This window comes from Grammomys surdaster, unplaced genomic scaffold (genome assembly GCF_004785775.1).
Source record: "Grammomys surdaster isolate TR1022 unplaced genomic scaffold, NIH_TR_1.0 254, whole genome shotgun sequence".
NCBI classification, from domain to species: Eukaryota; Metazoa; Chordata; class Mammalia; order Rodentia; family Muridae; genus Grammomys; species Grammomys surdaster.
In genome coordinates this window covers 2,876,102-2,888,310 of record NW_021604695.1, presented here as the reverse complement: position 1 = coordinate 2,888,310, position 12,209 = coordinate 2,876,102, and the positions used below count along the sequence as shown (strand labels likewise).

The following is a 12,209-nucleotide window of genomic DNA, read 5'->3' as shown; positions in this document are numbered from 1 at the left end:
CTGCTGGGTGGTAGTGGAGGGCTGCTGGGTGGTGGTAGCCATGGTGGGGGACTGCTGGGTGGCAGTGGTGGCCTTTTGGGTGGTGGCAGGCACCGCTATGATGACTACAGACGAGCTGAATTCCCCCGAGGTGTCGGTGGTGTCCCCTACAACGACTTCCATGTCCGAGAGCCTCCCCCCCAAATACACCAATGGCAGACAGCTTGGTGGCAATTACAAATATGGTCACATTGAGGCGAACGACAACAGAGCTCAGCTGGGGGGCAAATACCGCTATGGGGAGATCCTGGACTCTGATGGGAGCCTCAGGGACCTACGGCACGAAGACTACCGTCCTTCAGACTATGCCTACCACCGAGGCTCCGGGAGGTACAGGTCCGCAGCAGACCCATCCTCGGTGGGCAGGCTCCACCGGCGTGAACTGAGGCCTGGAGAGATCCCAGCTGGTGTAGCCACTGGGGCACTGGGCCCTGGAGGCCTGCTGGGCACTGGAGGCATACTGGCAAATGAAGGCATTCTGGCAGGCCAAGGGGGCTTGCTTGGAGGAGGTGGTCTTCTTGGAGATGGAGGACTTCTTGGAGGAGGTGGCGTGCTCGGTGTGCTGGGTGAAGGAGGCATCCTGAGCACAGTACAAGGCATCACTGGGTAAGGAACTGAGCTCTACCTACTGATAGGTGAGCCACAAACCGGCAACCATGCCCTGAGTCTAAGGAGAGGTTAGGACTGGACAGTTTGACAGGTCCAAGTTACACAGTTTACAGTGTTCACATGAAAGAAGCCAGAAGCCTAGACCCAGCACTGCCTCTTTTATTTGTGTATGACATTAGGACATTCTTTTCGTCTCTCTGTCTTTCAGTGTATTGGAATGTAGAACAATCAGAGTAACTCAATTTGTGAAGAAAAAAACAGTCAAGGATTTAAACTATGTAACATATATTGTATATGCCATATACTATATGGCATATGCTCTACCATATGCTATAATCTCATAATTTAGACTTACTAATTGTAATTATGTATTATAATTCCAGCCATGCTCAGGTTCCCTGCCATAGTCATTTAACACAACAAATATATTGACCTCTTATGATGTGAGAGACACTTAGCTTGGAGACACACACCTCAGTTCCCAGGGCACTTGGTGACTGGTGGGGTGTGTGGGATTGGCGGAAGAAGCTGGATCTAGTCGAAGAGTTCACAAAGACTGGCAGAAGCTTCTGGTGAATAAGAATGCACAGAATGAGAGAGAGTCACCACCCTGGGGTTCAGGGCAGGTGGCTTCACGCAAGAGTATCCTAGCTGGAGTTTGAGGATTGTGCAGGAAGGATCCAGCAGGGGGCAGTGTCTTCACAAAAGATTCAAAGGAAGTGAAGGGTACAGAACTGCAAACAGATGATCCCGCGGGTGGGATGCTTGGCCATCGTGTTTTCTGCCTTGAACTTCTCTATGTTTTGCCCATGGAGCTCAAGTATCTCTGTGGTAGGAGAACAGCGTGTGGGGAGCAGAGGAGGCAGAGTGAGGGTGGGTGCTCTGTGGGCAGCAGATCTGCCATCCATCAGTTGCCAGCTCATCTCTCTTGACTGCACACAGGCTGCGTATTGTGGAACTTACCCTTCCCCGGGTGTCTGTGAGACTCCTGCCCGGTGTGGGTGTCTACCTGAGCTTGTACACCCGGGTGGCCATCAACGGAAAGAGGTACGTGCCCTAGGTCCAGGAGAGGTCCCTGACAGAAGAGCTTGGGCAAGCTACCTCTTCTCATCATGTGGTTGCTGCATCCATCATGGTGGGAGGAGCAGGAAGACCGAGTATCTGACCTCCGAGTCAGCCTGTGGTGGTCCCTTCAGCGGGAAAGGCGGCTCTGGGTGGTGTTCAGGGTCTGGGAGGCTGGATGTAGGGAATAGCCTAAGTTCCAATACTTAGACAAGTCTTCTAATGCCGCAGAGTCTTTTTGAGTTCACTAGCAAGGCCCTTCTGCTTCTGGTTGCCTGTGGCCACAGGGAGAGTGGTTTCCTAGTCACCCACTATGGGGACCTTGGAGAGTTGAACTCATTTCCTCGGGGTGGGGTGGAGCCACATCTACAAGGTCGCTATGGTTACCTTATAAACCAGAGTTTGTACCAAGCCCTGTTCCTAACCTTTAAACTTCTCACTGGCTGAGGGTGAGAGAAATTTGTTCCGATGCCTTGAGGCAGTGAGATAGCACTTGGTTTGGGGCTCTGAGACATGATGTCAGGAAGAGTCAGTGCTAAGACCTGAGGTGACAGGTGCCTGATAGGCCTGCACAAGATAGACTTGGTGAGAGTGGCTCACAGTCTCATTGGTCACCTGGTCTCCTTCAGCCTCATCGGCTTCCTGGATATTGCAGTGGAGGTAAACATCACAGCCAAAGTTCGGCTGACCATGGACCGCACAGGCTACCCGAGGCTGGTCATTGAGCGCTGTGACACCCTCCTGGGAGGTATCAAAGTCAAGCTGCTTCGGGGGTGAGTGCGAGGTGGAGAGGAACAGGGCACTGCCGTCACCCATCCCAGGATGTAAGATGGTCCCACACAGAGACCACACATACTGAGAGACTGGCACCTACTTGGTAGTAATTCAAGGGCTGCGCCTTTGAACCCAGGATGTGGGCATCCATCCACCTCGGAGAGACCTGCCCAGATTCAAATTTCAGTTCCGCTGCTCCTTGCTGTGTGACCCTGAACAACTCTGAGCCCCAAATTCTGCATCTGGGAAATGGGGTAAATTCTGTCTTTGGGAACCAAGATAACGAGCCTAAAGCAGTTGGTGTAGAATCTGGCATGTTGTCAGAGTTTATGAAAAAATATCCCAGAGGACTTATGTGTCTGAGTGTCCCAACCCATGGGGAAGTTTCTCATCAATGTACCAGTGATTGGGAGTGTGTGTGAGAGATTTTTCTGTCTTCTCTACAAAGTGACTATCCTTTGTCCAGAGAGTTGTCAGGCATCCCTGTATTGGCCAGCATGTTGTCCCAAGGTCTGGGAGATCTTGGATGAGGGCACATTAAAAACAGCTCAGAGCACGATGCCTGCCTGTTCACTCCCTCAGGTCTCCAGTCCTTGTTTTCTCTCCCGTCTTACTAATCCTTTGGCCCCATGACCCCAGCCCACATCTCATGTGCACTCTAGGAGTGAGAGAGTCACTGTGCAACCAGAATTCCAACCCCCTCTCCTTGTGCTTTAGGATAGATAGGTACAGAGATAGGGACAAGGCTCCAGGGTCCAAAACACAGATCCTCCCAGACTTTCGCATCCACTTTGTTCAGAATGTCAAATGATGGAGGTGCAGATGGAGCTGACCATGGCTGTTCATAGTAGTTCCTCTGCTTCCTGTCAGGCAGACACCGATGTGGCTCCACAGCCCCTCCCCTTCACGCACAGAGGCATCTGCTCTGAAGCCTGAAGTGTGTGGCTCTTTCCCTTCATTCATCTGGGAGAGTTTTCTGCACCCAAACACTGCAGTGCCCTTGTCTAACTCCTTAGAGCTGCGTGTTATTCCCGGACGAGCTGTCATTCATTTGCCCACACCCTGTTTCACCCATCTGTTTCTGTGACAGTCTGTAGCTGCTGTCTATAGATGCCATTTGACAGGAGGGCTAATGGATCTCATCACTTCCCATAAGGAGATACACATAGATCAGTGGCATGCCATCTCTAACACGTGTGCAGCTGTGTGTGATGTCCTCAGGCACATTCCCAGGGACCTCAGGAGACCCAGGACAGGATCCGCCCCTAGAGGTGAATCCACTTACAAAGAGGACCAAGGCACATAGCAAGCCTTGGGAGATGTTCAAGCCACCGTTTCTGCCAGGACGCTGCTCTACAGCTTGGTGGAGAAGTGGCAGTTGGCTCTTTGTGGGGGAGGGGTCCAGGTACAATGTAAGGGATTAGCAGGAGTGGTGTTGATGACTAAGCCCACCAGGGAGACTTTGTGTCTGTCTGTCTGTCTGTCTGTCTGTCTGTCTGTCTGTCTGACTACCTGTGCGTCATCTGTGTGCATAACCTATCTCTGGTTTTCATCAGCTGGGATCCAGGTGAGCATTGGTGACCCACTCTGGTCAGGTTTATGGCCTCCTTTCCCGCTCTATTAAACAGCTCCCACCACCCATGTTTCCAGCCCTTCTTCCCTGTCCTTGTGTGTGAGCCCAGTGGGCACACGCTCTTAGCTGGATTTCTCCTATTGCATCCACACATATGTTCTGAGCCTGTGGAAATGTACTATATGCCATACGGTGAGCTTAGAAAAAGTAGCATACTCATTCGTACCCAGGGAAAATGACAAGCCAAAGACAGAAGGAATTGTAGGGAAGTTCTGGGTAGTTAGGAATCTGGGATATCCCAGCCTCTCTGGCACGACAGAGGCCTGATATCTGTGGTTTGTAGAAAAAAGGAAGGAAGGAAGAGAAAGGGAGAGAGAGGAAAGTAGGGAGGGGAGGAAGGAAGAAAGGAGAGAGGAATGAAGAGGAAGAGAAGTTAAAGAGAGAACAGAAGGAAGGGTGGAAGAGAGAAAGGAAAGGAGAAGAGAGGGATGGATGGGTGGAGGGAAGGAGGGAAGGAAGTTTGCTGTTGGCCTTTGTGGACAGGCCTGAGGGAGAGCCCTCTGTCTAGTGCCACTGTCCAGGGCTCAGGAGCTCTCAGTGTTCAGAATTGGAACTGGGTTCTGGTGTGGCTGGACAGCCCAGAGGCCTACATACCTGTGAGTCTCCTCACCCTGCCCCTCCCTCTGTAGGCTTCTCCCCAACCTGGTGGACAACTTAGTGAACCGAGTGCTGGCCAACGTACTCCCTGACCTGGTAAGGCTGGGTGAAAGGATGGGTGACCCAATGGGTTGGAAAGAGACAGGGCTGCCGTGTTCATGTTGGTTGGGACCATTGAGTCGTAAGATAGGAGGCCCAACCTGAGCACCCACAACTCTGGACCCCAAGCTGGGGTGCTTTCTTTTTTAGTGACAGCTCAAGATTTGTTTCCCATCTTAAAGATGGGAATTAAGAGAGATCCCCTCTCCTGGGCTGTGGTGAGGACACAGGGAAGAGTCCAGCCATCCACACCGCTTGCTGTTCCTGCTATGTATACATGCTCCTCCGCTTCCATACCTCCTGAGCTCCCTGGTGTCTCTTTCCACAGCTCTGCCCCATTGTGGATGTGGTATTGGGTCTTGTCAATGACCAGCTGGGTCTCGTGGACTGTAAGTGTTCCTTCTTTGCTGTGGTTGCTAATGTCTACAGATGCCCACTTGATCTAGCCCCAGGGACACTGCAGCAGCTGGGAGGAAGGGCCAGGGTGGTGGGAAGCCCTTGCAAGTCCCAGAAATTCCACAATAGTCAGGCCTCCCACACTGGCTGTTACTGTTGCCACGACCCCTCCCCTTAGGGCCTGGGAGGAGTGGCCTAGACAACAGTCGGAATTCTGGGTGGAAGCCCGGCTCTGACCTGGCAGCTATGAAAGTGGAAAGTGTCCTCATTCTCTAAAAGAAGGCAGTGCAGACCCTGACTAGACCCTGAGGACCAGGCTGCGGTGGTACTACCAGTCCTGGGTTTCTGAGATGGCTCCTGAGAGCACTGCAGTTCCATAGCATCTTTTCTCACATGACAGCACCCACATGCTTCAGCCTTTAACCCCCACAGCCACACAGCGCAGCCCTATTTGCTATGGAGCCCATGTCTCTGGGACACCAGGCATCTTGAGGTTGACTTTCCGGATGGGGGAAGAAAGTGAAGAAGATAGCGTATTCATTACAAGCAGTCAGGGAAATGTAGGTCCAACTGAGGAGTGCGCCGTGCAGCTGTAAATGTCCCCCTGGTGCACCATGGTTCACACCTTACAAAGTTCATCACCATTGGGCTCTCCCAACTCTGCCACAGAATCTAAAAGGTGATGTTAAACACACTTTCCAAAGGAGGAAGTGAGCTCCAGGGAGGCACAGAGACTTGTCTGTGGTCACACAGCAAGGAAGAGTCAGAGATGGGGTTGGAACAAAACTGGCTCTTCCTTGAAGCATAAGCTGGATGGAGCCTTGGTCCACACACCATCCCCCAGCCTCCTCCACAGGTATGGGGCCACTGATGGTATGTTTTCTAGGGAAGGGACCCTAATGTGACCTTCTTCTTTGCCCACAGCTTTGGTGCCTCTGGGGATACTTGGGAGTGTGCAATACACTTTCTCCAGCCTCCCATTGGTGACCGGGGAATTCCTTGAGTTGGACCTTAATGTAAGTGATAGACTGGAAATCTCTCTGAAGATGAGTGTGGGCTTAGCATGGGTGTGTGCGCGCGCACACACACACACACACACACACACACGGTATTTACACATACTGGGAACAACATCTGATCAGGACCCTTCATGGATTAGAGATCTCTGACGGAGTGGGGAAGCATTCTCACCCAGCATTCAGTGCTTACTGTGAGCCAGGCTCGTCCCAAGCCAGTGCTTCTTACTGATGAACTCAGTGTGCTCTCAGAACTGCCAGACTTGTTTTTCTGGCACAGAGAGGTGGCTCCACTATCAAGACCACACAGCTAGTGATTTTATGCTTGGGCTCTGAACCCAGGCATCCAGCTGCCAGGGTTTGGTCTGCAGGTCTGCAGCTGCTGCTGGGGGTTTGGGTCTGCTGGAGAAGCACTGGCCATTAGCATCCTAGTACAGAGTTAACAACTGGCTCTTAATGAGCTTCCAAAAGTCTGGTTGGCAGTGTTCGCTGCTTTCTATAATGCAAACACCCCCACAGTGGCCAGTGCCAACCCGGGAAACAGGGCTTCACTGAAAAGTTGGGAGATTGGATCTTGTGAGCTGGGGTGAGCAGATCCTCCAGGACCCCCTGGATCTGACACCTACTGTGCATGGGCACCTGTGCCAGCAGGCCACCCCTGGGTCATGTGGGCATGATGCTTCCCTGAGCCTTTAGCACAGAGATGTAGGTACATGCCCATGTCACATGGTTGTACTACACATGTGCATAGGCATGTGTATCCAATGCAGAGACATGCTTCGGGCCTGGGCCCACTGCCGAATGTGGAGCAGGGAATAGAACAAAGCCTCTGCTTTAGGAACACCAATGAGGGCTTCTAAGAGGAGGCAGCACTTGAACCGTCAATGTGTGCATGCACAGGCACCTACACCATCCACGGCCTGTCTGGTTAGAGGGATGCAACAAGTACTGAGGGGGGAAGGTGAGGGGAGTAAGGAGGTGGGAGGGGGCCTGGCCCGGTGCTGGCCCGGTGCTGGCCCTGGTCGCTGAGGTGCAGAAAGAAGGTGAGGGCAGAGCAGCTAACCTGAGTCCAGAGAGGTCCCTGGAGCACTGCACTGAGCATCATCTTTGGAGATGGGTGTCCCAGTGTGGACTGTGCAGGGGCAGGGGCAGGCACACATGGACTCCCTGTGATGGGCTGAGACATTGGATCTGTGCCCTAGTGCACGCATGTGGCTGTGTGCATGCCTGTGTGTAGTTGTAACTGATCATAAAGCAGGAGCTGCCATGACCCCCTTTCCTTTCAAGCAGAGGAAGATCTGTCCACAATAGTAGCTCAGAATCATAGGTGCAACCAGGAAGGACTGTCCAGACACCTTCTCTTAACCTCCAGTCTCTTTTTCTTCCCTCCCCTTTTCTATGCTCCTCAGACTCTAGTTGGGGAGGCAGGAGGTGACCTCATTGACTACCCTCTGGGGCGGCCAGCATTGTTGCCCAGGCCACAGATGCCAGAACTACCCCCTATGGGCGACAACACCAACTCACAGCTCGCCATCTCAGCCAATTTCCTAAGCTCGGTGCTGACCATGCTGCAGAAGCAAGGTGCATTGGATATCGACATCACTGATGGCATGGTGAGTCGACCTAGCAGGGTGCTGAGTGGCTGGCTTGGGTCCTTCCTAGCCTATGCTTTAGAGGAAGGACTGAGGATGGTCCTGCTTTTTACCCAGTACTCCAGTTAACCCTTATGATAGTGATCTACCCACCTATTCACTCATCTACCCATCCATCCACCCATCCACCCACCCATCCATCCATCCATCCATCCATCCATCCATCCATCCATCCATCCATCCATTATCTGTCTATCAGAGCCTCTCATGTGCCTCATAGACATGATAGTAAGCTGCTTCTTGTTCCAGGAGGAGGCAATTGGTCTCTGATGTGTTTTATTTCAGTCCTTTATTAAAGGAATAGCATATTCACAGGTGAGCACCTTAATATGAATATTTAGAACTTTTTCAGTAGGTCAACATGCAGACACAAATAATCAAAAGATGCATGAAACAAGACACTAGCATCCTGGAGAAGCAGGCAGGAGCCACTCTCTCCATCCTTTAACAGATTTCTGACCTTTAAAACAGCTGCAGTGTAGTGCAGTCATGCTTACATGTGCTTCATCCAGTTTACCAGGCCCTATTTTGCCACATGCAAATCACATCTATCTATTCAGGTACCTCCCTTCTGACTTACCCGTCCATTTACCCACCCACTGTTCATCCACGCCTCCGTTCACCATTTATCCATGCACTTCCCATCAACCATTCACAAACCAATACAATCATCCATCCAGCAGCCATTCCATCCACCCACCCGTCCATCCACCCACCCATTTATCTATTACCCAGACAGCCATTCATTATCTCTCAGTCCATCCATTCATCCACCCACCCATCCATCCATCCATCCATCCATCCATCCATCCATTATCCACCCAGGCATCCGTCCGTTATCTCTCAGTCTACCTATACTTATCCATTATCCATCTAGCATTCTACCCATCCATCTTCCAATGTTCTGGGACAGTCTGAATTTTGAAGTGTGGCAATATGATCCATACATTTCACAGCTTCTCCTAAGCATGAGCCATTTTCAAAAAGAAAAATCACTACCCAAAACGTGGGAATCTGTAATTCTGCCAAGAAGAGAGTCTCCACTTAGGTCCAGTGTAGGTAGCACTCTTGCAGTTATTAGTGTTCCTACTGACATGTGGCCAGGGCCCTGCCCTGACAGTGCACCTATGCAGGAGGCAATGACTTTGTTTTATCTGCTGCTGCGGTGGTTCCATGGTCACCCCCCTCTCTCCTTCTCTCCCTCCCTCTTCTCCTCCTCCACACCTCTCTCTTTTCCTGACAAGTGGTACTGACTTTCATCCTTAATCATCTGAGGTTTTAGAAAGTGAGTAGACATGAAGGAGAAATGAAGGAACTCACAGCAGAGGAGGCCAAGCAGATACTAGGCTATACACATGTACTTGCTGTGGATTTCCTGGATGTTATAAAGAATCCCACCAGAGAAGAAAGATTTGGCTTGCCTTGAATACATCAGGTCATATGTATAGATAAACAGCTTAAGTGGTTGGCCCCATCCACTTAGCCACACAACTCCAATGTGGTCTACACAATGGCCACTCTGCACAGTGTATTCTTGGAGTATTGGGATTTCCAAGGAATGTGTCTGTTTCAGGGTGCATTGCACTCTAAGTGTGGTGCTATAGCATGTGTCTGTCCCCATTGTCTCAGGACTCACATGACCTTGTCTTTGTACCACAGTTTGAAGATCTCCCTCCACTTACCACATCCACACTGGGGGCCTTGATTCCCAAGGTATGTAAGCAATCCCAATGGTGTCCTTGTCTCTAGCTCCTTTTACGTCCTGAGGGGAGTGTCTCCATGCCACTGGTATATATAATTAGAGCTTTGCAGTTTTAAGTGGTGCCCTTTTGGTTAAGAGAAAACAGGAGTCATGGGTGCAGGCCTCTGCAGACAGTGATGACACCAGGAATGGCTTTGTTTCTTCATTTGGGGCAGGGTTCTAGCCTGGCTCCCTGGATCTCAGGATGGGTGTGGAGGCTAGATACTGGTGAGGGGACATAGAAGGGTCGAGGATGACATACCCTGAACTCTGGTGGTGGGCCAGTCTGCACAGTCGTGCCTTGGCCTGGCCATGCCTGGGCTGGGTGACTATGCAGTGCTGGAGTTTGAACTCAGGGAGAGGCCACATGGGGTGGAGGATACTCCTTTAAAGCCCTCTGTATTGTTTCCCATCTCTTTCCATCTGCCCCATTAGTTCAGGAGAGAGCATTGGCAATAAAACTCAGCAAGTGATCATTACCGCCCTTGTGTGGTTGGCATTTAAATAGCAGAAGCAGCATACTGAGTTCTAAGCCTCTGCAGCTCCATCAGTACCAGGAGCCAGGTGCCCAATGAAAGAGGGGATTCTGGGACAGTCTCATGAGATATCAGGGGCAGTGTGCACAGGACTGTCCCAGAATCCCCTCTTTCACTGGGAGACAGATCCCATTCCCCTCTGAGCAACAGGCACAGAGAGATCACACAGAACCAGAGCCCATTTACAAGAACACAGGACTTTAAATGGCTCAAGACGGTCTCAGGGGTTGAAGCTAGACAAGGTGACAAGTGGCTTGAGCCATAGAGAACAGCTTGACCAAGGCTCTGGTGGCCTCCCGAGGTGCTGCTGCTCTGGGGACACAGTTCCAGCTGCCTTGGGGTCTCTGAAGGAGGCATTGCTTAGTCTCTGAGACACTGCCTCTTTTGGTTGGGGTGTTTGGACCCCAAGTTTCACTGGGAGAACATCCTGAAAATCTCTGTGAATTACAGTTGGCTAAATGTCTGATTAGTTGGTGCTCACACCCTTGAGGGGGATTTTGGAGAATGAATTAAATGGCTGGATTTACTGAATTTGTTCATGGACCAAGAGTTTGTACAGAAGACTGTCAGCCCTCTTGTGTCTTCTTGAGGCATAATCTCCCTCATCCCAGCTGTGGGCAAAATCTGCTTGAGAAACAATTGTTTCCCACTCCCTCTGAAAGTGACCGAGAGATTGTGAAGTGTCGGAGGCCTGCTTTCCATATTTAGAGTTTTATATGGAATTAACTGGGTATTTAGTAACTGTGACAAACCAGTCTTTTAATGAGCTTCAGCCAGCTAGCTTTGGGGAGCTGATCTGCCCCCAAGTGCCTGCACTGGGGTCCCCAAGGGGAATCAGCCAGTCCCTGCTGGTGAACTCTACCTGAGATGACTTGTGGCTACCTTCACATCCTGGGAAGGGTGTAAAGGGCCCTGTGTGCTCTGCTGGTCATAGACAGTAAGCTGTAACAGTTGTCTCTGGCCTCAATTTCTCCTCTAATACAGGAAAAAAAAAAGTGCTCGGAGTCTGAGTGACTGAATTAATAAAATTTTGACGGACACTCAGACCCTGTTCCTGTGCTTCAGGAGACCCCACTTGGCTCTCAGCCAGATCCTGAGCATTTTCCTGTGTCTGGCATTGAGCCTGAGGCTCCGTCCATCTTGTCACATGTAGTTTGTGTGGTGGTCCCATGTGAGGGAATCAGGGAGAGCAGCCTCTTGCCCTACTCAACAGTAGGTCTGTGCCTTTGCCTGGACTGAGTGGGCATCCCGTGTGGAGGAACCTTCCCTCAGTCTGCCCACGCTGTGTTTGGAGGTTGGCTGATAAAAGTCCACTTCCATTGACCCTGCCCACCTAGTCTGGTTCTGCCTGCAGGTGTTCCAGCAATACCCTGAGTCCCGCCCACTCACCATCAGGATCCAGGTGCCCAACCCCCCAACTGTGACCCTGCAGAAGGACAAGGCACTGGTGAAGGTGTTTGCCACCTCTGAAGTTGTGGTCTCCCAGCCCAACGACGTAGAGACCACCATCTGCCTCATTGATGTGGTATGTGTCTGAGAGGGAAGCTCCACACTCCCGAGCTACGTCTAAAGACAGAGCCATAAGGTTTCCCAGGCTCCCTGTCCTCTTCACATTCCCACAGCCCCACAGGTGGTGAGCCATCGAGCTTAGGGGTCAGGGAAGCTGGCTCACATCCAGCCTTTATCACCTTTGGCTGTGTGACTTTCGGTTAGTGGCTCCCTGTCTCTGGGCCTGGCTTTTTTCTCTCCTTGAAGAGTGTCAGCTGGGCATTAGTAAGCTTCTTGGAGCAGCTTTGGGAATATCCTGAAAGACTTGAGTGTACCTGTCAGTGTCCAGACAGACCACATAGGCAATATTCACCAGACACTACTTTGTGTTATATTTTCTCATAGTAACAAAACCAGGGTTATCAGCACACCCACCACTCACGCAAGCAGCAGCTCACAAACCCATCACCTCATTCACCATTGCCTTACACAGACATCAGCTCACACACCCATACACTTTCACACTCACACACTTGCATAGTCATACACTCACACACCCATACACTC

The 12,209-nt window shown here is 51.2% G+C and overlaps 1 protein-coding gene across 1 annotated transcript in view; it reads left to right on the top strand.

Moving 5' to 3' along the window:
- Nucleotides 1-12,209, top strand: part of Bpifb4 (BPI fold containing family B member 4) — a 23,041-nt gene that overhangs the window by 1,274 nt on the left and 9,558 nt on the right. Inside the window, 10 exon segments of the mRNA XM_028775335.1 lie at nucleotides 131-174; nucleotides 176-645; nucleotides 1,591-1,695; nucleotides 2,340-2,483; nucleotides 4,747-4,810; nucleotides 5,142-5,202; nucleotides 6,134-6,225; nucleotides 7,635-7,838; nucleotides 9,537-9,590; nucleotides 11,509-11,679. Of these exon segments, the coding sequence (XP_028631168.1) occupies nucleotides 131-174; nucleotides 176-645; nucleotides 1,591-1,695; nucleotides 2,340-2,483; nucleotides 4,747-4,810; nucleotides 5,142-5,202; nucleotides 6,134-6,225; nucleotides 7,635-7,838; nucleotides 9,537-9,590; nucleotides 11,509-11,679 (1,409 nt within the window).